The sequence below is a fragment of the Crocodylus siamensis genome, chromosome 10 (genome assembly GCF_052110815.1).
Source record: "Crocodylus siamensis isolate JL-2025a chromosome 10, ASM5211081v1, whole genome shotgun sequence".
NCBI lineage: Eukaryota > Metazoa > Chordata > Crocodylia > Crocodylidae > Crocodylus > Crocodylus siamensis.
Genome location: NC_143404.1, coordinates 31926713 through 31954365, shown reverse-complemented (window position 1 = coordinate 31954365; position 27653 = coordinate 31926713). Strand labels below are relative to the sequence as shown.

At 48.1% G+C, this 27653-nt stretch overlaps 1 protein-coding gene and 1 long non-coding RNA gene across 5 annotated transcripts in view; one reads left to right on the top strand and one right to left on the bottom strand.

The window, feature by feature from the left end:
* FGF18 (fibroblast growth factor 18) overlaps nt 1–7593 on the bottom strand; it is a 119248-nt gene extending 111655 nt beyond the window's left edge. Inside the window, exons 1-2 of one of the 3 annotated variants that reach the window (XM_090065342.1) lie at nt 5077–6119; nt 4823–4859 (exon numbers count right to left, since the gene is read on the bottom strand). In XM_090065342.1, coding sequence (XP_089921468.1) covers nt 4823–4859; nt 5077–5108 — 69 coding nt within the window. In that variant the 5' untranslated portion in view covers nt 5109–6119. Of the gene's footprint in view, nt 1–4822; nt 4860–5076; nt 6120–6324 lie in introns of those variants that run through there. The other 2 variants (XM_090065339.1, XM_090065340.1) reach the window with 2 other exon arrangements.
* Nucleotides 5600–21278, top strand: LOC149856386 (uncharacterized). 2 transcript variants are annotated; one of them, XR_016444516.1, is made up of 4 exons: nt 5600–5681; nt 7622–8407; nt 9015–9160; nt 17988–21278. It is a non-coding gene; the product is annotated as an uncharacterized LOC149856386 (long non-coding RNA). The 2 variants fall into 2 exon arrangements; XR_016444515.1 differs by having other exon boundaries at nt 7622–9160.
* Nucleotides 21279–27653: the final 6375 nt, after the last annotated feature.

Here is a 27653-nt window from a genome sequence, read left to right as displayed (position 1 = left end):
GTTGTGCAAACTCTCTTCAGGTTGAATGCCAAACAGGAAGGGGAAGCAGTCACCTCTGCACTCCAGTGACATTGTAGTATTTTGTTTCTAGGGAGTGGTGAGGTGTTGGACCTTAATATCTCATCCCCTCTCCCCTCCTGTACTCCCAGACTAATATAAGTGGTTGTTCCGAGTTTGGTATCTGAGTCGTAGCAGCACCATCCACCAGCCCCAAGCACCACTCACTGGCTCCCTGGACCAGCACTGTGCCAACAGTGAGCAGGGGAAGGATGGGGAGAGGAAAAAGGCAGGTGCTTGTTTGCACTGGTTAAGAAAGGATTCATTTTCTTTTTGCACAAGGAAGCAGGCACATTCACTGTGGCCTATAATTGTCATGCAGCATCCTGACCAGTGACCTAGCTAGCTGGCCCCAGATTTCCCTTCTTCTTCACTTGAAAATGTTTGTAATTGTTATTTTAATAAAAAGTAATTAAATCAAATGTATACATAGGTATAATGTTACATCTGGCAATAAGAGCAGGTGTAAGATAGACTCTGTGTGTGTGTGTTTTAAATTAGTACACTGAAGCACTGGATAAGGATGACTTCACTTGTGCATCTGCTTCTTACCAAGCAGACAATTATCTCTACCTACATACAAAATGGATAGTCATCTACATCCATGATAACATAAGCACAGGGGGTCCCTGGTGTGATGGGGCAACACATTCTAACTGTACATGACAGCATGTATAGCTGCAGTAGGAAAATCAATGGCTTTGGTATACAGCTACCACACACACATTCTGCTTCTGGCATGGAGGACATGGCCAGGACACCCATATGCTGCACAGATCTACAGCAGCTGTTCCTGACTCTTGAGGCCATTAGCAGCCAAAACAGGCTAGTACAATGCTCTAAACTACACTTGAGGGCTAGCCCTGTACACAGCACTCCTCGAGATCAGGAATACAAAGCTGATCAATATAATGTCTTGCAGACTCAAACCTGTGATGTGCTATGTGCAGCCCAAACAGACCACAGGATCTGACTCACTGAATGGGTGGGAGCAACAACTTTCTCTATCTTACTTTACAAAGCCCCAAACAATAAGTGTCTGTAACTCCACAGAAATAGATGCAGAATTTCAGAGAAACAGGAGCAACACCTCATATAGCGCACAGCAGCCTGCCTTCTAAACAACAAAGGCAGATGTGACATTATCACAGCAGTACCCCATGCACTCCACTGATGCCCCATTCAAACTAAAAGGATCACATTCAAAGATTTGATCATAATCTACAAGGCTGTAGAAGTGAAGGGCCTGGCCATATCAAGGACCATTTCACAATCCACAAGATAACTGTACTCCATACAAATGATACAGTTAAGTAGGTTCAGATTCTTAGTGACAGAGGGCAGAATATTCACAATGAGAGGACCCTCAGCTGTGGAAGGCCTTGCCAAAGTGAAAGCCACTAAGTGCACCCACATGTGACCCTATGGACCAAGATGCAAGAACCATATTTATACCAAAGCTGTTACCTGCAAGGGACTTCTACTGCTGACAGTCTGATAGGGATAGCAAGAGAGAATGAATGAATGAATGAATGAAAGAGAAAGGAAGAGGAAGAGAAGAAATTTAGAAACTTGAAAAAATAGGGATGAAGTAATCTATCTTAGCCATGAAGCAGAGATGGGCATGCTTTTAATACTAAGGACAAGTAAGTACCAATCTCCCTGCCAAAGGATCAAGCAGTTGCAAAATGCAGTGCCTTCCTTCCAGCTCTGATGAAGGGCATGGGAGAAATGGCTGTGCTCAAATGGCACGTCTGCCTACAAGCCCCCAAATCATGGCGCATTTGTGCTTATAGCCCAATTCCATCCTCAGTGGACTACTGCTTATGATATATTTGTTTAACTTTTCTAAATGTTATTCATCTGTTGTATATTTAGCTCTATGACATCTCTATTAAATATACCAGAATATACCCAGTCACGTGAAATCTTTCTTATGTAGCAAACTAACCATGATGAATGAAGGACCTTTGCGCAGGGGATTGCCCTGGGCCTCTTTAAGAGTTAAAGATAAATTTTCCTCTGGTTCTGGAAAATATTAAGATAGAGGAATTCAGGGACTCAAGCTGTCTATTGATCCCAAACCGATTTCAACCAACATAACGGTCAATACGCAGTATGAAGCTAAACTAGCTAGCAACAGCATTACAATGTGATAGCCCAACAAACCAAACCTAATTATCAACCACCTTTAGAGTAATTATCATCAACTTCTACTGGCTATGGAGATTTTCTACTGGCTACAAAGTTTTTAGCCATGAGGTGGGATAAAACCTCACCTAGCTACCAGTCTTATTTTGAAATGATGCACTGTCATTTAAGTACTACTTCAATGGCAAAGACTAAAACAGTAGTTCTCAACCAACCAGGGTGCCTTGAGCTTTTTTTTTTCCAAGGGTGCCACCAGAGGTCACACAATGTTATTGCTGTTAGCTGCAGGAAGATGATTCACAAAATAAACCCAGAGATTTCAAATAAAATAAATTTAAATACATTCTGACCTGTTGTGGTCTTTTCAAGTTCTTTGCAACAGACAAATTGCTCTATTATTTTTCTGTAGTCAAAAAAATGAGTGCAAACTAAGAGCTGGCTTTTTCTAAAGGGTGCCTTGAGCCTAAAAAAGGGCGCCTAGAGTCAAAAAGGCTGAGAACCATTTCTCTGAAATGCACTAAGAGAATATATTAACCACTGCAGGCTAAGCCACTAAGTTATATTCAGTAGCAACAGACCATAATTCTAATAATTACTATGAAGGTTGATATACTGATCATAATTTATATTGGATGGTGAAAGCAAGCCTTAAAGTGTAATCCGTTTTGTGCATTCTTAAATCCCTCAATACAACATTCAGCTCTTTGAGGAAAACTAAACAACTTCCCTTAGCCTAAATAAATATTAAGCCCGTGATGCATTACTTTACTCCAGTTCACCAAAGGGGAACTCCTATGCAAACTGATCATTATAATAGAAATCCTTATAATCCCTCTCTCCCATTCAAACTCAAAACATGTAATCCTGTGAATAAATCCAGAAAGAAAGTGTAACAAAATGGGCAATAAAAACTTACTGCATTCACATCTTTTCATCTACCATTAATACTGTAAACACTCACTTGAAGGCCCTTGAGTATGACTAATCTGATGTTTTGGCTCCCACCAGTAATAGCCATAATAGTGTGCCTCTTGTTATAACACCCAGTTTGATTCACCACCCCCTAGAAAAGTGGTTAGAGAAGACACCCCTTCCATTCAGAGTAAAACCTCACGTCAGATCTTCTTGCAAAATGCTGCAAAATCAGCACTAAATCTAAAAAGTATGGTTCTAATAGTAAGCGAGCACAGGACTTTTTTCTCTTTATTTTATTGCTTTGGAAGCCTGCAAGCTCCAACTGTATAAATGCCAATAACTTCCCAAGTTTTAAAGCTGCTGAAGTAAGAGATCAGATTTTAGCAAGTGCTTTCCAGGCAATGAGCCAAACTTCTTCTGATTCACTAAAAGCAACAAGGGCTTGGGGGGGGGGCAGACTGAAGGGCTGATTAACTTCAGTTACCGCACAATTTCAAAAATGTCTCCTTACTGCAAAGGGTGCCATCGCGGAGAGCCCTGCACAGCCTGTTATTCCTTGGGTTTGAAAAAATGCGCTGGAGAAATCCAGCAAACGCCTTCCAACCACAAAGTAATTTACAGCTGTAGATCCCCTCTCTTGACTTAGGAGGCTGCTCTGCTGAAATAAGGAGTCTTTTTGTTTTTACAATCAATCTAGCTGCAATTTCCGGGGGGGGGGGGGTATGGCAAGGGTTTTGCATCTGGCCCGAGAGATCGGTCGTATTTCAGAGGCTTCAACCCATTTGGGCAGGATCAGTTCCTGCCGCCGCGGAGCGCCCGCGGGAGGAGCCCTGGAAGAGCAGGTGCATTCCTGGCCGCCGGGCGCGGAGCGGCGCGGGGCTGGCAGCGCCCCCCCCGCAGGGAAGCCGGGCGGGGCCGCGCCACCTGCCCCCGGCGCCCGCTCTCGCCCCCCGGGCTCACGTGTTGCGTCTGCGCCCGCTGAAAGTCTGCCCAAGGAAACCACATTTTACAAAAGAAACGTTTTGGTTGTCAGGGGAAATGCGAGCCCCCCGCCCCGGGGCCGCGCCGGCTGTCACTGCGAGCCCGGCCGGCGGAGCCCCGCTTCCGCTCCTGCCGCACAGGATCGCAGGCAGCATCCTGCCTGGGTGCCTCGCTTTTGAATAATGGGAGGGAGCAGCAAGCCTCCTTCCCTGGCGGAGGGAAGCCGGGTTTCAGTGCCGGCTCTGGTCAGCTCCCCGGGACGAGGGCGAGCGGGCGGCGGGTGCCGGCGCTGCCCGTGCGAGCGCATCAGCGGCGCCGTGCGGGGCGCGGAGTCCAGCGCTCCCTCTCGCATCATTAGCCAGGCTAATGCACTCCAGAGAGTCCCTTTAATGCAGGCTACTGGCATCCACAGCCGAGCTGTGGCCATTTGAACCGAGGGAGGGAGGGAGGGAGGGGGCGAGAGAAATTAAAGATCGTTTGTTCATACAGCGGATTAGCAGAAGTGGTCATTGAAATGAAGCTTAGCGAGAAGGGCAGATGCTTTCCAAAGCAAGTGACACAACTCTCTGGCTTGGGGATCATTTTAATAAGACCGTAAGACTACAGGAAAAAGTGAAGCCCCTTTCCAAAACAGCCTGGCACTCCGAGGTCAGCACGCCTCCTTTGTTTCTTTCTTTCTTTACAACCAAAAGGGAGAGAAGAGAGAAAGGACACATACCTGTACCTGAAAGCACAGCAGCAGGAAATGTAAACATCTGGAGAGGAGAAAAAAAAAAGCAACAACAGATCAAATGGTGCGGTGAAATGGTTAAAGTTTTTTGTTTGTTTAGATTTTTTTTTTTTAATAGCACAGATCGAGGCTTTGCTCAGAAAAGGCTCGGGTCTCAATGACCGCCTTATTGCAAGGGAAATGCAACCGAGCCTGAAAAAGGAAAGTTGGGAAAAAAAATAAAAATATGTCATAATCCTTACAAGCAAGTGCAGGCTGAGAGCAGTGAATACATCGCTGGGTGAGGAGAGGGGGGAGGTCAGTGGCTTCAAGTTAACGGAGTAAAATCCCCAACCGCAGCCTTGACATGGGAATGATCCAGTTATAAAACCCAGCAGATTTCCAGCGATCTCGCTTCGCGCTGATAAACAAAGATGAGAAGTTGAGATACTGCCTGCTTTGCCTCCTCCGAGTGACTCCCTTAGGCATCAGATCTCCTCTTCCCCCTGTCTCTCCTCCTCCTCCTCTCTCTCTCCGCCTTTGGAGAGATGAAGGTGCTTATTGTCAGTAACTTCCGATCATCAGCAAATAACCCCCCCTGCCTCCCCCTCCCCTCTTCTGCTAAGGACCCAGCCCTGCGAGGAGGATAAAGCCTTTTTCCTGGACTCGGCTTCCCAGGCAGAGGCGCAACAGCAGCAGCGGCAGGAGCGGCAGCAGAGCTAATATTTGCTTAAGGTTATGATGGCTGGCGTTTGCCCTCTGATCCCCTTCCTTGTGATGGATCCCTCGGTGCCTGGCAGGTTATTTCAGTGGGAGCATGCCGGGATGCAGCTCGCAGGTCTCCGCCGCGGCGCAGGTTCCTGCAGAGGTCAGAGCGGGGGGTGGGGACGCGGCGCTCATGTGCGCCCTGCGCAGCTAGCGGCCGGCCGGCGGGGGGGCCCCGGCGCACACAATGCGGGAGGAAAGCTTCAGCCCTGGTCTCTCGCCTCCTGCGGGCTCATGTTTCCTGCTCTCCGCGGCTCCTTCCCTCCGCATCGCCCCCGGGGCTTCCGAGCAGGGCAGCGCCGCCCCGGCCGAGGGATGGAGGCCGCGGCGATCGGCGCCCCCGGCTCAGGCGGGCCGGGCCGGCACGTGGCCCGCGGCCCGCAGCGCGCACGGGGCAGCGCCTCTCCCCGCGCCGCCGGGGCAAGTGCAGGTCCGCGCCGCAGGCCCCTGCCCAGCCCCGCGCACAAGTGGAGCGGAGCCGAGCGGCGCGGGGGTGGTCCTAGCAGCCCGGGGCTGCGGGGGGCCCGGTCCCGCCCCCGCCGCCCAGCAGCCCCGGCCCCGGCCCCGGCCCCGGCTGCAGCGCGGTCCCGGCCCGCGGCGGCGGCGGCGGGAGCGGAGCGCGCGGGGACACGTGTCCGCCCCGCCCCGCCGGGCGCTGCTGCAGGTGTCGGTGTCGGGGCCGGGGCACGCGCGGCCGCCCCGCCCCGGCGGCCCCGGCTCTGCCGCCCGTGCGGAGCCCGCCTCACCTGTGCGGCCGCGCGCACGAGTGGGCTGCGGGCCCGCGCGCAGGGTGCGGCCTTTTGCCGGGCTAGTGGTTACCGGGCCCGCCGCATCGTCCACGCGGGGGCATTTGCGTCCGAGTCAGACTGGCTGGGTTGACACGGGGCACGTCGAGGCATTTCCCCGGAGCCCAGCTGTTTGCCGCCTCTGCCAGTCGAGTTTCAAAACGCTTCGCTTGCCATCTAGTGGCGGCAGCGGGCAGGTGCAGGCAACCCGCCTCGGCGCCTTCTGCCGGGCCTTCAGGCTGAGGAGAAATGAACTCGTCCCGCGGGAGCCTGGGACTGCGAGGATCACGGTGCAGTGAGTTGTACAGTGATTGCCTGAGAGCAGGCACAGCCGCGCTCTTGCTGTGTTAAAGATCACTCTATGCCCCGATACACCAGAGCCTGGGATTAAGTCACGCATTAGGGGAGTAATAAGGAAAATTAAAGGGCTGCTGCATGCCCAGGATGGGGTGTACCCGATCATCTCATTTAAAGACAGTCAAGGTACTCAGCGCAGACCCACGTTAGTCTGCTTCCGTTCATATTAAAATCGCCCACTTTTAAAAAATAAGAAATGAAAAAATTCACATGTGTAAATCTGTTAAGACGGTACGGTAACTATTTTCCCTTCTCTGAAAGCTCATTTACAGTAGACAAAATGCCAGAAACTATTAACCCACATGGATAGTCTCTCAAAAGACAGCATAATGTCAGTTAACACCTTATTAAGTGAGGACATAACCATAGCTCATAATGTTAAGCTTTTTTAAATTCTCCACTTAAATAATAGTACATTTCACTCAAGTGCTTTAGACTCTCTCACTTCTACAACTACATGAATCAGAGCTCCTGCTTTCTCCATTTTAAAGAAATGAAGCAAACAGCAAACTTACTGCTTGAAAGGAACTGTAACTTCAGAAACCCCAATCAAGCAAACAGTCATCTTGTTCATATAAATAATCCCATCGATGTCAATGGGCCTACTCCTGTAACTAATGTTATGCATAAATATGCCTAAGCATTTCCAGGATTGGGGCCATAATGATCACCATGGACTGCTGTGTATCTCGCATACCCTTCTATAATCCCTCCATAACTGTTTCTGCTTTATGAGGAGATTTGAAAAGCTTTTATCCAGCATAATCCCTAAATTGTCCAATGGGAGAATATATGAACATTCAGGGATTAAAGGGGAAGGACTCTTGATTTAGGATTTCAATTTAGAGGTTAAGGTATTAAAGTTACTCCTAACTTTAAATCATATCTGTTTTTGTTGGAGGACAAAGTTTGGATGAAGGAGCCACCAGAAGAACACAGGTTAGCCAACCAAACTCTAGTTGGATGTTGTTCAGTCACGTACCTGATGGATGTACAACTCCAAAGGGAAAAACACACCATTTTCTACAGCCATCAGACCACCACTTCAGCAAGTCTGGGATGTTGCTCAGGGCAGTGGCCAGCATCTGATACTTGGAAGATTCTGTATGATGCATATAACCAATTGTGCAAAGCCATCAGGATATTGTAGGACTGCCAAAAATAATTCCTTCTTAACACTTTCAGTCAGTCACTGTAGGCACTGGAAAATGAGATTTGATCTTTCCTATCATAGCTGTCCTGATTAGTACTGTCTGGAATCAGCATATAAATATACAGAGCTAAGTTCCAGATGCAGAATTTGACTTTGGGTCTGACATTAATGGCAAGATTCTACAATACTTCAGTGGGAAAACCACAGGCTCCCAATGACAGGCACATAAAATGATTCCTTTAGATGACTACAACCTTCATGAAAAACAATTCATCAGATACAAAGCACCATTATAAGGAACCTCTGTGGCATCTAGATTCAAGTTCATTAAAAGAGGCTGTTTACTATGATAAATTTAGTCAATTTTTTCTTTGGGATTGTTAAAAGTGGGGAGGGATGTATGGTATTTATGTTAAGTGTACTAACTAGAATTTCACCATATGGTTCCTCAGCTCATGGGACAAGGGGAAGGACTGACTGGTTGTCATGATACCTGTCAGAATCTCAGAGCATATTTTACACTTCATTTGGCAGGTATGCTCGCAGCTTGTTCAATGTACCCAAGTTCATTTATTCTAGTTTGTTTTGATACCTACAGCAATGAAGCCATGGCATAGGCCCATCAAAAACCCTGATTCTAACTCAGCAGCTGGTGCCCATGTTGCTGTGGCTTCCTTGCAACTGATACTGAGCTAGCTAGATTAGAGCTAGCTGAAATATATCTATGCAGGGCAGGCCTATCCATACACATTTTAATTAGGTTCTTGCTAACTCTTTTCCAGGCACCGATCGAGAGTCCTAATTTCCCCCATGGCTAGCATTGTAAAATCACTGGAAAAAAATTACAAGGGCTTTTTCCTGGGATGCAGTGAATACATATTTTTTTAAAAAAGAAATAAGCAAGTTAAACATGGAAACAGTTTACAGAAATTCTTTTGCTTTGCAAAAAAAAGTCTAGTTAATCTAAGAGCAGCTGGAAACAGGACATGTTCCCCATGAACCACTAGGAAGTATACCGATAGGTCTGTAAAGCAAAATCTGGGGATCCCTGAGCTATCAGATTAGCTAGTACATTTTGAGCTAGGATTACTCTATATACATTTTATAATTAAACAATCCACCATTATTTGTATTATCTTAGCTCCTAGAGGCCCCAGCTGAGATCAGGACCTATTGTGATTGCCATAATATCTGCCCCAAAGAATCTACAATCTGAACAGACAAGCCAAAGGACAGAAAGGAAACAGAGGCAGACAAGTGAAGTTCTGCACCTGACTTCCCACACAGGTCAGTATCAGAGCAAGGATTAGAATTCATTGTTTGTCTGTTCCAGTGCTGAATAACACCTGAAGCTATGAGACTTTGCTCTGCATTTTAACAACACCTGTTTCTTCCTTAAAATAATATCCTTCTTTTCCTTGTCCTACCCTTTTCTTGTGGAAATTTGATCTTCTATAGAAAATTATGGCCCAATCTGACATGCAGTGCCCCTTTCCCTCCAGTGGCAATGCCAGTCTATGTCTTTCTATGATCCTTGAGCTTGCAATGTTTTCTCTGGCTAGATCAGGGGGGAGCAATTATTTGGGCTGGAGGGCCGCTTAGGGAGTTCCAGTGACCTGTTGCAGGCCAGATCAGTACTCCCCATCACTCCCTCCATGGGTCACAACAGCTCACCAAAACTCCCTAAGTGGCTGTGGCTGTGCCTTGTGCTTGGCCGGGCAGATGGGATGGGGCCACAGGTGGGGAGGGGCATCCAGGAGTGGGATGGGTGGGCAGGGCTTGGATCAGGATCACGAGATTGTGATAGCCTGGGACAGAGCCATGATGCACTCCCCCCATGACTTTGCAACAGGTGCCAGTTCTGTGGGCAGGGGTGTGCAGAGAGCAGATCACAGCCCTGGTCCTACACTGTCACTGCTCAGTGATCCCAGGGTCTTCATGGAGACCAGCCTGTGACCCACATGAGCAGGGCATACTCAGCCAGGCAGATGGGATGGGATCATAGGCAGGGATGCCTAGCACAAGAGGCCCTGTCACCACCCTTTGATCCCAATCCCAGCCCTGGTTCCACCCACCTGTTCTGCTCCCGGATGCTGCTCCCTGCCCACATGTGGCCCCATCCCATCCTCCCCACTGAGTGTGCCCTGCCCAAGCAGGTCCTGGGCAGGTCTCCATGAAGACCCTGCCTGCCTGCTACATCTAATGACCCCGGCAGTGAGTGCAGAGAAGACAGGCCTGGGTGCCCCAGCAGTGAGGCCAAGTTCTGTGGTGACAGCAGAAACTGACAGCAGCAGCAAGAAGAAGCCACCACTGTGAGAGCTGCTGGAAAGTAAGTTCAGCTACTGCACTGCCCTACCCCCACTGCGCGCTTGTGGGTGGTGGGACTGTTCACGTGCATTACGGCTCAGGCTGCCCTGGGTACCTGGGCAGAGTGGGGCTGAGAGACCCACTGTAGGCCAGATGCAGCTGCAGGCCATATTTTGCCCACCCTGGGCTAGACTCTTAAAATTCAAATACTTGCATAAACTTTGCATTATGTAAAATAATCTACCAGTTGAAAGTGCCTAATTCCTCTCTGCAAGCATGATAGAATATGTTGTTAGCAGGGACACCTGTGACGTCTCACTTAAACTTTCTGTGCCTGTTTACTTTTTCTGTAAATGGGTACAATCTTATCAAGCTAAAGGATGTTGGGAGGCCTGTGTCATTAATTCTTGGGATCCTCTGAAAGATATTACAAAAGAACAGGCAGAGGACTGGAAAAGGGCCAGTGTGGTCCCCATTTTCAAAAAAGGGAGGAAGGAGGACCCAGGAAATTATAGCCCTGTTAGTCTTACCTGGCTTCCTGGGGAAGCTTTTAGAGAAAATTATCCAGGTACACATCTGCAAGGGACCAGCAGGGGAGATTATGCTTAGGGGCAACCAACACAGGTTCATTAGAGGCAGGTCCTGTCAGACCAACCTGGTGGCCTTCTATGACCATGTCACAAAATCCTTAGATGCAGGTGTAGCAGTGGACGTAGTCTTTCTGGACTTTAAAAGGCCTTCAACACTGTCTCTCACCCCATTCTCATTAGAAAATTAGGCGACTGTGGTGTCGATGCCTACATGGTCAGATGGGTCACTAATTGGCTGGAGGGCCACACCTGGAGAGTGGTGGTGGATGGGTCATTTTTGACCTAGAAGGATGTAAGCAGTGGGGTCCCCCAGGGCTCAGTCCTTGGGCCCTCGCTGTTCAAAATCTTCATCAGCGACTTGGACAAGGGGGTGAAAAGCACCTTGTTCAAATTCACGGATAACACTAAGATGTGGGAAAAAGTTGGCATGTTGGAGGAGAGGGACAGGCTGCAACTAGATCTGGACAGGTTACAGGGATGGGTGGATGAGAATAGGATGGGTTTCAACACTGACAAGTGCAAGGTGCTGCACCTGGGGAGGAAGGACCAGCACCATACCTACAGGTTGGGGAACTCCCTTCTTGTCAATGCAGAGGCAGAAAAGGATCTTGGAGTCATCATTGATGCCAAGATGAACGTGGGCCGGCAGTGTGGGGACGCAGTCAGGAAGGCCAACCGCACCTTGTCATGCATCTACAGATGCATCATGAGCAGGTCCAAGGAGGTGATCCTCCCACTCTATGTGGCACTGGTCAGGCCACAGCTGGAGTACTGCGTCCAGTTCTGGGCACCGCGCTTCAAGAGGGATGTGGATAGCACTGAGACGTTCCAGAGGAGGGCCACTCGCACGATTGGGGACAGCAAGGCAGGCCTTACGAGGGGAGGCTACGAGACCTGAACCTGTTCAGCCTCCACAAGAGAAGGCCGAGAGGGGATCTGGTGGCCATCTATAAACTGACCAAGGGAGACCAGCAGTCAATGGGAGAGTCCCTGTTCCCTCGAGCGCTTCCGGGAGTAACAAGGAATAATGGCCACAAGTTGACTGAGAGTAAATTCAGGCTAGATATCAGGAGACACTACTTCACTGTCAAGGCAGCTAGGATCTGGAACCAACTTCCAAGGGAAGTGATGCTTGCCCCTACCCTGGGGGTCTTTAAAAGAAAGCTAGATAATCACCCAGCCGGGGTTGTTTGACCCCAGCACTCTTTCCTGCCCTTGGCAGGGGGTCGGACTTGATGATCTGCTCAGGTCCCTTCTGACCCTACCAACTATAAAACTATGAAACAACTTATTAATTAGATATGCCTGTAAATCCCACTGATCTTAAGGGAATTTACAAACACAAAAGCAACTCCTTATTGAAACCCATTCTGAAATGTCACTTAGAAAAGAAAATGATTTGTTGATGGATTGGTGATATTTCTTGCATATCACATGGAGCATCTTATTCATACTCCATTTATTTCACAGGCTTCCGTATTATTTCAGACTTCAGTGTTAAGGACAGGGCTTAACTTGTGAAGGCTTTCATATTTGGAGTCCTGCATGCCACAGTGGAGGATATACAGCTAATGTCTCTCCGACTTTAAGTATAATGAAGCAAAAGGTTCTTTCTAAGCAAAATTTGGAATCCACTCCCTTCAGTAGACCAAAAGAGTCCCAAACTGCTGACTTTCAGAGGATGATACAAGGTCCCTTTCTTTCTCCACCCTTTCTCTGAGGTTGATTAGTGCTAGGGAGACTGACCTTTTTCAGTGGTGAAAAATATCATTTTGTGTATCCATCAAGACCACTGCATGTATATTATTAACAGATTTGTGCATTTACCTCAAGTTCAGAAGAGGCACATAATTAAAAATATAAACAAAAAAGTCAAAGAAATAGACCCTATCATACATACACTTAGAATAAGAAATTGAATCCAAACAGTGTCCAGTAGAAGGTATAAAATGGCGTGTTTAGCACAGCACACCCACCTGCTGCAACCATCTTGTTTCCCCTTTGCTCATAAAGAGGTCAGGGAACCAGTTTGGTTAATATTAAGGGCTGGCTCAATTCTCTGCCCAAAAAACAAAAATGCTTCAAACTGTTGTCTGGAAAAAATCAGTTGTCTTTCCTTTACATATTACTTTTCATTTCTACTTGGGCCTCTGTATGTTTGGAATCTGAAGCAAAAATGCCAGAAATACCATGAGAGAACCTGAAGTAGAAGCCCTGCCTTTTAATACATTTAAAAATAGACTGAACCAAGTATTACTAAATGTACTAAACATACAAAGGGGAATAATACTCTATGGGTGCTACCAGACAAAAGTGACTTTTCCATCTTTAATTTATCTGGGTCAAATTCATGGTTTGGACCACTGCCACTTCATTCAGAAGAGTAGCACAAAGATGAATTTGTCCTTGGGATTCTATAATACTTTTGCAGTGCTGTGTCTGCTGGAGGCTATGTATCAAACAAGGCACTTCCAGTATAAGTCCTAAGGATCCATTCCTGCAACAGGATGTGTACGGCTCGGATTTGATTTCAGTGGAGTTATGATTTCCTCGTGTGAACCCAGTTGTAGGCTCAAAGACTACAGCTGTGCATTCCTTTATAGACTCTGGTGTCATTAAGCCATCTAAGCTTCACTTTTGTAGTTTGTGATGTCACCAGACCCCTCTCATGGCATGCTATGCCATTTTTTATACAGTGGCTCTTGACAAAGCTGCTGGGACACTAGCAAGAAGGGGAACAACATGACTACAGAACTAATTTATAGACTTGGTGGGAAGGCTTATACTTTTAATCCCAGTAGGGAAAATTACAATAGATGTGGGAACTCTACAAGCTATGCATAAAAGGACTTCTGAGACAACCTTGGCACTGGCTTTACAGACTCAGCCAGGTTCTTGTTTGGCTCATCTATGATAGCTCCTGACTCTGACCCCTGAAGTCCTGGTTTGACTTTCAGATACAATAACTGAATTACTGACCATAGCAAAAGTCACCTAAGTAGACAAGACACTTCCCTGGTTGTCCTGACTAACTACTACTGCCACAGGCATGTTTATGTGTCTGTGAAAAATGTGCATATTGGATTTCTTTGAAAAATTGTATATTGGATTTCTTTACCATGAAAACATTTTTTTTTAATTTTCAATTGCAAGCAATTATGTTTTTGTAAATAGTGCCTAAATTTTGTGTTTAAATTGCCTGTCAAGGACCTTTATTTTTAAATCTCATAGCCTATGCTGAAAACAACATTTAAGTTCATCTTGGGTGATAGGCTTGTGGAATAGTGTATGAAAGTAGGGCAAGGGGCAAGAAAAAGTAGTTAAATAAAGGAGCTCTTTTTTCCCCATATCTTAGATTAGAGATATTTGGTTTAAAAAATGATAAACAACAGTCGTGTCACCACAGTGATTCATAGATTGACAGAGGCTACTGCTTGATTTGATTCACAGATTGCTGCCAGCAAGAACAGCAAAAGCCCACTGGAAAATGAATGTCTCTTATTTTCAACGTTTATTTTTCATACAGTGTATTCATTGTGCAAAGGCTGGTGCTGTATATGTCTGAGAGCTTGTCACCAAATTATATTAACCAATGCAATGGCCAGGTAAAATTTTACTGCAGAACACTCCTTATGATCTCCAAGTGTTAATTCTTTTCAGTCACACATGCAAAGGTTTGATTTAAGACTATGTCCTACAGGGCCTTGATGGCTTATTGGATTAGTTACTGCTCTTCTCCAATTCAAATCAAAGTCTGATCAGCATGACCTTCTGCTTATATGGCTGTTAAGGTCCCTCCAGTGAAATGAGTTTCACTTTCTCTGCTCCAGTGGTCCACATCACTAAACTACCAGACATTTCACAAAGTATGAAATGTATTCAATAGGGCCAAGGAATTAACAGCATGCTTGAGTGGGAAACCTTCACACCCACTGGATGCCCCTTCATGTCAGAACTTAGGAATGTGTGAATGAGAAGTGCAGAAAAGTTTTGTGCTGTATCCAACTATACTGCCCCTGGCATACAGCAGTGCAAGCAGCCCTTTGCTCCTTTAGTTTCAAGATTTAAGAAAGAAAGTAAAAGAGAGGAAAAAGAAAGAAGGAGGGAGTGGTCTCATATTTTACAAAGACAAAGCTTAGCTGTGCATCACAACTCTGCTGCACATTAATGACTTCTTGTGTACTTCACTCCTCAGATACTCCAATCCTAAGAAAAAATGATGTTACTGAAAATGAGGGGATGTTTTTCAAAAGGATTTTGCAGTTTTAAATCCTAGGAAACATTTAGTGGGGACATTCAGTATGTTCCAGTCTTTGCTAATAAGTACCTATATGAAATAAAATGAATGTACAGACATTTGTGCACCATAGGGTAATTAGATAGACAAAGATAAGAGACAGTTTGCACCTCTATATTTGACAAAACAGCAGTCTCAAAACAACTATAACAGATAGTCAGAAGGTCATAGTCTGAGTGAGTCTTCCTTTGTAACATGCGACATTTAGCCAAATCCTTTAATAAGTAGTAGATAGGTTTCAAACAGTCTCTGTTCTGAATTTATGCATGCACAAGCTATGAAGTCCTATTTGGACTTGTTTTTACTGTCTGCAAAGATGACCTACAAAAATTGGCAAAACCACCATGCAGCAGCTGAGTTTTAGGATATACAGATGCCAAGATGATATTCATGCACGTCAAGTTATTCAAAGGGTTACGCTTAACAAGAAAAACTGTGGTTTTCAAATTACAATACAGCCTGAGATCTAGAGCACTTCAAACATCTAAACAATGGTAATGCTTAGATCCTACAGTCCCAAGAGGCAGCAAAGGCATACCATTTTATTTATTCCCAAAGGGGTCTTCTCTTCTGTATGTAGCACACTTTACATTGCTTTCCACAGAATTTGGGGGAATTAGACAAAGAAGGTAGCCACAATATCATTTTATATCACAGTCCAAACATTAGGAAAGGCTGCAAATATTTTGATGTTTAACAGCACTGGCTATTTTGCTCATGCCTTTCAGTTACCAATGCTTTGTTTAGCCAGTAATCTGTCATATTTGGCAGGTGGGAGCTCGAAAGCCCACAGGACATCAAGTGCTCACCCTCAGAAGTTTCAAAATTTCACTGCATACCAAAAGAAGTAGGACAGGCTACTTATCAGATATGCCAAGATGGAATTTAAATGTTAGTACACTGAAACTTGTTGCTGAAATAAATGAACTCTCAGTACGTACCATGTGGAGTAACCAAACCATACGTCACTAATTCCTTCACAGTGGAATTTTACCATGTCTGGAGCCAGGTGAAGAACCAAGCAGTGAGATCAGCACAGACCAAATATGTATTTGCAATTGTTCTGCAGTTGCCCAGATTTGCAAGTTGCACGTAGGCAATGGAAATTAATTTAAACACCAGTGACTTAAACACTATTAAACTGGAAATACTTAACTCTATTAAAGCAACCATACCAAGGGCTTGTCTTTGCTGCTAAAAAAACCTTACAAAGGTCCCTTCCCAGGCCCTCAATAATGGGATACCTTAAGCTGGATAGGCATTTAACTCCCAAAACTTCCACTGAAATCAGTGGGACTTAGGCACTTTGTAAATTGCAATGGATGACTGCGGGCACCGTTAGGGACCTAAATCTGTAGATTTGATAATTTGTGAGTTGCCTGAGGTCACAAGGCAAATCAGCACCAGAGGCAGGAGGAACAAAACCTGGGGAGCCTGACTAGGATCCCAGTTCTCTGCTCTTTCTTTCCTCTATATTTTTACTTGCTTAAAGCTTCCACATATACTATCAAAACACTCTCTTTTGTCTCCATTATTTTTTTCCTTTCCACCAATTCCTTAAATCCATAGTCACCAAGGACATTTTGTTCTGTTGAGCACATAAATTTGGTACTTTATTTTCACCCCAGTGACATTTAAATTGACTCCCCTCATATTCTTCCATGTTGGTTTCAGATGCATCTTGTTCACTTCTGTGAAATTTAAGCCAATAATCTGTATTCACTACTAACAAAAATGTATTTAACCAGTTTTAGATATAGTAGCAGTTTTCTCAAGTTTCAAATATTTCAGCATTGCACAGTTGTTCATTATATGCCTATAACAGCATAATGTATGTTATCAGCCCAGATATACAAAAAGTATTTTATGTTATTTCTGTGGCAGGCTTGCCTTTCGGAGCTTGGGTTGAGTCCCAGGCTTGAGATTTCCTTTTTTGATTGATGGAGCCTATCCACCAATCAGGAGGCAGCAAGAGGAGTTAAGTCACAGCCCTTTCCTGAGGGGAGGGGGAGTGGAGCTCCCCCCAGACCTGATTGAAGACTGCAAACTGTCAGGTCTGGATGACTTCAGGGGTGGAGCCCTGGAGCATATAAAAGGAGCTGCGTGCCCAGCATGAGGGGGAGCCATCTGAGACAGAGAAGAGAGAAAAGCGGGGCTTAGAAGAGCTAAGGAGAGCTGCTCAGCAGTAGCCCGGAAGCACCCCTAAAGTTGTCCATCAGCAGGGAATGGCAGACGGTTCCAGCGGCTAGGTTCTTAGTGCACAGCACGGCATCCAAACCCTGGGAGCTGTATGAGGCTGTTCAGGTCTGCAACCTCTGGCATGCAGCCAGAGACACGGTGCAGGAGGTGCTGCATGGAGGGTCCAGGAGTGGACCAAACCTGGTGCTGTACAAGGTGGCCCAGACCTCCAACCTATAGCAAAAAGTTGAGTCCAGGGAGCCAGATGATGCTCGAGCTACTGAGCCAGCAGACAGGGCCAAGCCAAAGGCCCCAGAAGCTCTGCATAGTGGAGCCCTGTTCCAGGGGACAGCAACCCCCCAAAGCCCACCGCAGGCGAGAGAGCAGCCTGGTGCCCAGGACAAGGGTCACCTTCCAGGCCTGGGAGTCATGAGTTGCAGGGAAAAAAGGATTCCCACAGGGAAGGGGGAGTCTCTCCTGGTTAGTTAAGGGCTTCTGAAAGTGGAGGTCCCACTGGGAGGGCCCCCATGAAGTTACCAGCTTCCTTGAAGGGCTTGGGAAAAAGCCCAAGGGCATTGGGGTTTCCCCTTGGGATTAAGTTTATCTTTGAGATTCTTGCACCATAAGTGGTGTAACATCATGCCTTATATTTTGTGAACTCTCATGTTTGTAAATTAGTAGATGAGTAGAGTCCTGGGACCCCCTTTTGCCTTATTTCACTTGTTGTTTATTTGTTTCATAGATTTCATAGACATTAGGGCTGGAAGGGACCTCGGAAGATCATTGAGTTCAGCCCCCGCCCGAAGGGCAGGAAGTCAGCTGGGGTCATAGGATCCCAGCAGGGTAAGCATCCAATTTGCTCTTAAAGGTGTTCAAAGTAGGCGCTTGAACCACCTCCGCTGGCAGACTGTTCCAGACCTTGGGGGCTCGGACAGTAAAGAAATTCTTCCTTATGTCCAGCCTAAAATGGTCTTGCAGTAGTTTATGACCCTTCAACCTCGTCATCCCTTGGGGCGCTCTGGTGAACAAACATTCCCCCAGATACTGGTGGTCACCCCTGATAAACTTATAGGTGGCCATCAGATCACCCCTGAGCCTGCACTTTTCCAGGCTAAAGACCCCCATAGCTCTCAGCCTGTCGTCGCAAGGTCTGTTTTCCTGACCTCTGGTCATGCATGTGGCTCTTCTCTGGACTCTCTCAAGCTTCTCCACATCCTTTTTGAATTGTGGGGCCCAAAACTGGACACAGTACTCCAGCTGCGGCCTCACCAAGGCCGAGTACAAGGGGAGAATGAGGTCCCGGGATTTGCTTGAGAAGCATCTATAGATGCAAGCCAGTGTTTTGGTCGCTTTACTAGCCGCAGCATCGCATTGCAAGCTCATGTTCATCTTGTGGTCAATCATGACCCCCAAGTCTCTTTCTTCCATAGTGCTAGCCAGCATAGCACTGCCGAGCCAATAAGCATGCTGCAGGTTTTTCCTCCCAAGGTGGAGAACTTTGCATGTTTCAATGTTAAACACCATTAGTTCTCATCTGCCCATTTGCTGAGCCTGTCCAGGTCAGCCTGGATCACCCTCCTGTCTTTAGGTGTGGATGCTTTGCCCCAAAGTTTGGTGTCATCAGCGAACTTGACCAGTCCACTTCTGACTCCAATGTCCACATCATTAATAAAGATGTTGAACAATATGGGTCCAAGGACAGAGCCTTGGGGGACCCCACTGGTCATAGGGCACCATGACGATTGACTTCTGTTAACTACTACCCTCTGGGTCCAACCACGGAGCCAATTTCCCAGCCAGCGGATCGTGGTGGACCCAAGGCCACAACTGGCCACTTTTGCCAAGAGGTGATCATGGGATACCAGATCGAAGGCTTTTTTGAAGTCAAGATATATGACATCAATTTCTTCTCCCTCGTCCAGGTGATAAGTCACCTGGTCATAGAAGGAAATGAGATTGGTCAAGCAAGACCTACCCACAACAAACCCATGCTGGTTATCACTCAGGATGTTGGCATTGGCCAGTCCATTTAAGATGGCCTCTTTAATAAACTTTTCTAAGACCTTCCCCAGGATAGAAGTCAGGCTGATGGGCCTGTAATTAGCCAGATCCACCTTCCTCCCTTTCTTGAAGATCGGCACCACATTGGCCTTCTTTCAGTCTTCGGGCACTACACCAGAGCGCCAGGAGTTTTCAAAGAGCTATGGTGCTCGCCAGCTCCTTGAGTACCCTGGGGTATAGATTATCAGGGCCGACTGACTTGAAGGTATCCAGCCTCTCAAGGTGTTCCTTCACGAGGTCAGCATTGATGGAGGACAGGGGATCTCCCTCACCCGGACCTCCCTGTCCTGTGGTGGATATGGGCATCCCATGGGACTGATAAAAGACTGATGCAAAGTACCCATTTAATAGGTTGGCTTTTTCCTCGGCATCAGTTGTCAGTTGTCTCATCTGGTTCAGCAGGGGTCCAGCGTTGCCCTTGCCTTTCCTCCGGCTCCTCAAATATCTGGAAAAGGACTTTTTATTGTCCTTAATGCTTAAAGCTAGTTGGAGTTCAGTTGCAGCCTTGGCTTTCCTGGTTTGCTCCCTGCAGGACCAGACCAGTGCAAAATATTCCTCCTTGGAGGTGAATCCTGTCCTCCATCCTTTGTAGGCCTTTCTTTTTAGCCTCAGGAGATCTGCTAGATCCCTGGAGAGCCAGGGGGCTGCTGTGCCCTCTTTCTGCCTTTCCTCCAAGATGGAATAGAATTAGCTTGTGCACTGAGAATCACTCCCTTGAGGAGCAACCACTCTTCTTGAACTCCCCTCTCCCTGGGGTTGTAGTCCCTTAGAGCCTCACTGACAAGCCTCCTGAGCTTGTCAAAGTTGACTTTCCTGAAGTCAAGGACTTCCGTGTTGCTGATTAACTTGCCAGCTTTGCGGCAGATGGTGAAGGTGATCAGCTCGTGGTCGCTGTCACCCAGCTTCCCATTGATCACTAGGTCGCCGATTAGGTCATCCCCAGTAGCCAGTACCAGGCTGAGCAGCGCTTTACCTCTCATTGGCCTGTAGACTTCTTGAGTCAGGTAGAGGTCATCTACGCATGATAGGAAGCTTTGCGACTGCTCAGATTTTGCTGAGTGATCCTCCCACAAGATGTCCAGGTAATTGAAGTCACCCATGACAACCTGGAGCATGCAGCCTCAGCCAGTTCCTGGGCGAACTCCTGGTCAAGCTCTTGACTTTGGATGGGAGGTCTGTAGTAGACTCCCACCTCTGTGTCCCCTGTGCCATGTTCCCCATGGATTTTAACTCAGAGGGTCTCCAGTCATCCACCCTGGTCACCAATATGAGCTTGCAGGGATGTGTAGCTTTCCTTAACATTGAGAGCTACACCCCCACCCCTTTTATCTACTTGATCCCTCCTGTACAGGGTATAGCATCTATACCCGTGGTCCAGTCATGGGTGGAGACCCACCAGGTCTCTGTTATCCCTATGACGTCATAATTATTTGCATTAAGCAGGAGGACAAGTTCCTCCTGCTTATTCCCCAAGCTCCTGGCATTTGTGTACAGGCAGGCAAGTGTCCCCTTGGGGACTCTTGCCTTGCCCATAGTTTGTACCAGGGCTGGGGCAGGGGTGGGCTCCCTTAAGTGCCTTGGCCTGCTGGCTTTGCAAAGGTTGCTCAGCAGGCCAGCAGTGGCAGTAGTCCTGCAGGCTTAGTTTAAAGCCTGGTGGAACGGGTCAGCCAGTATTTATTTGTGAGTTATTTATTGTCCATCTATACTTATTCATAGTTTATCTGTTGGTTATCTATGTTTATTTTGGGGTTTATCTGTTTTAGATCAGATACTTACCTGTTACTTACCTGTATCTGGAGCACCAGTGTAAAGTTTTATAGTATTTACCCAGAAGGTATTGTTTATGTTATTTGTTTAGATATCCTATACATATATATACAGTACATATGTTTATATCCATGTTTCTTTTCCTTGTGATAAGTTAATGTAAATAAATTTGTATATAGTTAAGCCCCCTGGCTGTCTTGGCCTGGTTCTGTAGGGATGAACAGAAACTGAGCAGTCTGCAGTTCCCCCACAGCACACCTGCCAGCTAACAATCCCCTTCAGTTGGAGAAGGGGAGTATATACCCGAGTATACCTGGGCTCCGTTTCAAATAGCAGCATTCAGTACAACCAGATCCAGATACATAAGTGCTGGATTGTTCATGGTCTCAGTAAAGAGATATAAATGTTTTCATCTTTGCATTGTGAGTTTGATGTGACCTAATTTTTTAGTGATCAAAAGTTCTTAGCACGTCACAGCTGCTTGGAAGCCTGTTTGAACTGAATTAAGGGTCTGATTCTAGTAAATTAAAGTCCATACCTCAATAAATTAGCAGCTTTACAGGTGCTCTTAGGAGAAAAGGGTGTAAAGAAGAATGATCAGCCTTTTCTCCCCCATAATAGTGAGTGGTCCAGGTTGAGACTGAGGCAAATTACCACAGCAGCATGGCAGAAGCTTGTGCTGTCACTGTTGGTTTGGGACTTGTTTGATTGCTAGTGGGAGGATTTCAGGCTCCAAGGCAGGGAGAGGGACACATGCTACAACCGCTTGATGTACTTTAAATCAAAATAATTAAATTTGGACACTACACTTAAGTTTAAGCAGGAAGAATGTGAAGTCCTTACACATTCAGGGAACTATGACGTGATTGGAATAACAGAGATTTGGTGGGAGCTTGCATGGCTGGAGCACGTCATGGATGGGTATAAACTGTTCAGGAGGGACAGGCAAGGGGAGAAGAGGGAAAACGAGTTGCACTTTATGTAAAAGAGCTGCATGATTGCTCAGAGCTCCAGTATGAAACTGGAGATAGGCCTGTCAAAAGTCTCTGGGTTGTGGTAAAAGGGGAGAGCAACAAGGGTGATGTCATGGTGGAGGTCTGATATAGACCGCAGTCCAGGAGGAAGAGATAGATGAGGCTTTCTTCAGACAATTAGCGAAAGTTTCCCTGGTTCTCATGGGGGACTTCAATCACTTTGACATATGCTGGGAGGACAGTACAGCAGCGCACAGGCAACCCAGGAAGTTTCTGAAGAGCGTTGGGGACAACTTCCTGGTGCAAGTGGTGGAGTGACTAACTATGGGCCATGACAGGTGCGACATGTAGGGAATGCATGCAGGTACACGTGTACGCCCTGAGCATGCCAGTGCACCCCTACAAAAAGGCACCACCGACACTGTTGGCAGTTCCTGTGGGTGGTCATCATTCACCACCCCGCCACCAGCACCACTGGCAGTGTCTGTGGGCGGTCTGCAATCCCTGCTGGCCACCACTGCCAGCGGCAGCTGCACCTGGCCGCTGACTCTTGGTTGGCGCTCGCCATCCCCCACCGACTGCTCTGGTGGCTTCTGCAGGAGCTCCCCGCTCACCGCTGCCAGGCTCCTGCTGCCACCGCCAGGCTCCTGCCACCATTACCACACTCCTGCCACTGCCATGCCCCCGCAGCCACCAGGAGCACAAGTCATTCATGGGCCATGGTCTTCTTGACCTGCTGCTCACAAACAGGGAAGAACTGGGGAGGAGGGGGAGTGTAGAAGTGGAATTTCTACAATTTGGGCAGCAGTGACCATAAGATGATCAAGTTCAGGATCTTGACAAAATGAAGAAAGGAGAGCAGCATTGTATAGACCCTGGACTTCAGAAAAGCAGACTTTGACTCCCTCAGGGAACTGATGGGCAGGATCCTTTGGGACACCAGTCTGAGGGGAAAGGAATCCCTGAGAGTTGATTGTATTTTAAAGAACCCTTACTGAGGGCACAGGAACAGACCATCATGATGTGCAGAAAGACTAGCAAGTATGGCTGATGACCAGCTTGGCTTAGCAGAGAATTCTTCAGTGAGCTTAAACACAAAAAGTAAACTTCCAAGAAGTGGAGGGCTGGACAGATGACTGAGGAGGAGTATAAGAATATTGCTGCAGCATGCAGGGATGAAGTCAGGAAGGCCAAAGCACAACTGGAGTTGCAGCTAACAAAAGGGATGTGAAGGGTAACAGAAGGATTTCTACAAATATGTTAGCAACAAGAAGAAGATCAGGGAAAGTGAGAAAAATGCGGGAAGCCACGGGTTCCCCTTGTAGGCTGGCACAGTTGCAGCCTGCAAGAAGCTGTTTGGGGCTGTGGGGAGCAGGAGGAGTATGATCAGGCAGGGGGTATCACATGCATGGGTGTGCATACATGCACATGGCAGCCAGGCAGCAGTGGAGAGCAGCTCCCACTCCTCCAGCTCCCTCCAGGTAAGTCTATGGGGGTGGGAGGGGTGAAGAAGCACAAGCCTCATATTGGGTGGGGGCAAGAGGAAGGGGCACAGACCATGCATTGAGGGGGTGGGGGAAACATAGGTGATGCACTGGGGGGGGGCATGTGCCCCCTGAGATTTCTGCACCCACTGCACTCAGCCAGGCCAGAGCAGCTCTGGGCAGGAGCCACTTCCATGGCCGTTGCCACCAAACTGAAGTACCCTGTTTGCTCAGCAGCAGCAATCACAACTCCGTGCTGCCACTAGTGCTGCCATTTTCATGCCTCATCGCCGCCATCTTGTCACCGCCACTGTGCTCCCACTGGCGCAGCTGTGCCCCACCCCACCAGCTGCCAGAAGCATGTGCCATTCATGTGCTCAGTGCCAGAAAAGCTGAGAACAAAAACCAGCTGCAGCTAGACCTGGTGAGCAGAGGAGGCAGGGAGAGCTCTGATTTTCCATGATAAAAATCCCAAAATAAATGCCAAAATGTATAGGTATTTAGAAGTTATATGTTTATAATGATTGAGGCACTGGTAAGATTCCATATTGCTTTAAAATTGTAAATGTATCAATAAAACATTGTGTTCAAGTGATATCTATATATATATATAGTGGCATTTCATTTTAATCATGGAAAATGTGGATTTTGAGTTTTTTAATCAGAGAATTTGTGGGGAGGGAGAATTAAAAAATCAGAGAATTTGCAATTTTTAAGCAGAGAAAACCTGGATCCCTACTTATGAGGAGCGGCTGAGGGAACTAGGTTTATTGGACACGTCCAGATGAGACTGCACGTGCCTCTTGCTGTGTCTCAAATCCATTTGAAATGCAGCCAGAGGCACACTGAGGAAAAAAGCATTCTCTGCACTGCATATTTGCAGCACAGGCTCAAAATTTGATACCTGGATATCCAGATATCAAAAAAAAAACCCCGCAGAAAAAAAGTGGGGCAGGGCAAGGTCAACCATGCCTTGAGGCAACTGGAGGCTCAGGTCATCCAAACAGATCCTCTGGTAGCCCGCCAGAGTATTTCTACAGCTGCTCCTTGCCCTGCTGTTGCAGCACATGCAGGGCAAGGAGTGGTGCAGGCTTCAGAGACCTGGATCTGGGCTCCATCCCCAAGTAGGTAGAAACTGGGGGGGGGACTGAAGGCAGGACTGTGTGGGTGCAGGAGGCTGGGGAGGGAGAGGGCTGTGGAGGGGTTCCCCCACCTACCCCCCACATGGCCCACAGCCCCTTTCCCCACAGCAGCAGGGGCCATTGGGGCTCAGGGCCCTCCTGGCACAGCCCTCCTGTACAGCGCAAGGCAGCACAGCTCAGACCCAGCCACCTTGTACCCAGCACTGCTTGTGCCCCATCGTGTGGGTCCAGCACAGTTCAGTGCAGTGCCGTGCACCTTCGGGCAGCTTCAAGCCATTCAGGCTGTCACCCAAGACCCCATGCCACTTGTGGGGACCACGTCGTGCCAGACCAGGTCCTGCCTGCATGGGCACTGCATGCTGTTGGGCCGGACTCATTCAGTACAAGTAGGACCCAGCCCGGCACAACATGTGGTTCCCATGAGTGGCATGGGGCCCTGGGTGACAGCCTGAGTGGCCCAGAGCTGCCTGAAGGCACATGGCACAGTGCTGAGCCAGACCAGGACTGTGTAATGGGGCACGGGCAGTGCCAGGTGCCAGGCAGGCGGTGCTGAGCAACACTGCCCTGTGCTGCATGGGGGGAGCTGTGCCAGGAGGACCCAGCACCCTAATGGCCACAGCTGCTGTGGGTAAGCTCTGGGCCCTGTGGGGGAGGCATTTGGGCCCTGTTGGAGGGCTGTGGCCTCTGTGGGGGGAGCTGTTGCTCTGCAGGGGGGAGCTGTGTTCTCTGCAGAGGGGGGCTGTGGCCCTACGGGGTGGGGGGCAGTCCATGTGCTGTGTGGGGGACTGCACCCTGTGGGGGGCAGGAGACCCACCCCTCCTGAGCAGGCCCCCCCACAGAGTCACCCCACACACCAACCTGCATCCCCCACATTCCTCCCTACCCTTCCACACACACACCCATATCCCCCTACAACCCTTCCCACCCACCTCCTGAAAACACCACATCCTCCCATCACACACCCATTGTGTGATAAGAAAATCAAAAGCAAACATCAAAACACAGATATTTAGAATTTTTTTATGATGATGATAAGGACACTGGTAGGCTTCTAAACTGCTTTAACACTGTACATATAGCAATAAAACATTGGCCGACTGATCGATATCTCTCTCTCTCACACACATATATATATACACACGCACACACATATATATACACACACACATATACATGTACACACACACACACACAGGGGGTTGTATAGATATATATATATAGTGAGAGAGAGAAAGAGTTGCCTTTTGTTCTGATTTTGGAAGAACATGAATTTTAGAGTATTTTAAATAGTGAATTTGGGATTTTGTCTAGTAGATGCCACCCATTGGTGCGCTGCCTGAAAAAATGCATGGATGAGTGAGAGGAATGCGGCCCCACAGTCCCCAGGCACCCTCCTGGCCAGAGCCTCCTTCTTGGTCATATATAGAGCCCACTTGGCCACAGCCAGGAGGAGGTTGACCAGAAGGTCCCAAGACTTGGTGGGGCTGCGGATGAAGTACTCAAAAATAAAAACGTGGGGGGTGAAGTTCAACCAGAACCTCAGGAGGAGGTTCTGGAAGTAGGCTGCAGCCTGGTGCACTCAAGTGTCATATGCACCAAGGTCTCCCTCTGCCCACAGAAGAGGCAGGAGCCTAGGGGTGTCTGTGAAGCTCACCACATACATGCCTATGGTGACAGTTCCATTGAGGAACCACCAGCTAAGGTCCCCAGTGGCTCGTGGGATGAGGGTGGAGTATAGGCTCAGCCACTGAGGTGCCGTAGCTACACCCTCGCCAAGCAGGTCCTGCCACTTGGTGTCTGGGCAAGATGCAAAGGCAGTATGATGGACTGTGCGGCACATGAGCTTGTAGAGATGTTGGCAATGGACAATAGAAAAGTGGACTGGTTTGGTGTCCTCCAGCTGGCTCAGGTGGTGGAGCAGGGAGCACCACAAAGCCAGACAAGGTGCTGGCCCCACAACAAACTCCGGTGGGCTGGAGGACATGGGGTGGGGGGCAGGGACCGCCACCACACAGGAGCTAGTCAACAAAGGCAAGGGCATTGGGAAGTAAGGCAGATTTCACCTCCTGGACCAGGCAGGAGGTCACACGTCATGGGAAGACCCATGTGTTGGGCTAGCTTATCATAGTCCAGGAGGTCTCCGATACAGGTGACCCCACACAGGATCAACGTCTGTCATAACCGGGGTGCCTCTCCTGTCTGTGTCTCCAGCTGGGGGTTCCACAGGAGTGGCTCGATGAGCAGGTTGGCACCCTAGGTGAGTGTTGCAAGGGATCTGGAGGTGGAGACCAGCCTCCAGGCCCAGGGGAGCTCCTGGTAGAACTCTGGTAGCCCTTGCAGGTCCTGCAGGAAGAAGCCCTGCAGGCCAAGGAGCGGCCAGTCATATCAGAGCCCCCAGAAGTAGTGGGGAAAGACATGCTCCAGTTGGCTCCATGTGGCATGGCTACCGACAGAGTATAGCAGTTGCTGCAGGGCCTAAAGATGGAATGCAGGCAAATCAGGCCCCGGCTGCCCTCCCACAAGGGGAGGCTCAGGGCCTCCATAGTGACGCAGTGCCATCCTGACCAGAAAAACTCCAGCACCCATCTCTGGAGCCCAGCCAGGATCTCAGGGGGCACAGGCAGGGTGTATAAGTGGTGCCAGATCATGGACAGGACCAGCTGGCTCAACACCAGTGCTCTCCCATGCAGGGAGAGACACCTCAGGAGTCCCACCCTTGCTTCCAGATGGTGCCAGTTCTATGGCAAGGAGGAATTCGTGGGCGACAGGTAGACCTCCCAGGTAGAGCAGCAAGCCTGCGCTCCAGTGGATCTCGTGGAGCACAGGTAGGAGTGACCCCACCTGCCACCCATCACCCACCGTCAGGCCAAAGCTCTTAACCCAGTTGACCCAGACAGAGGAGGCTGCCAAGTACAATGCCTGGCAGGCCTCCAACTGCACCAGTTGCCCGAGTCCTGAACTGTGAGGTGTACGTCATCAG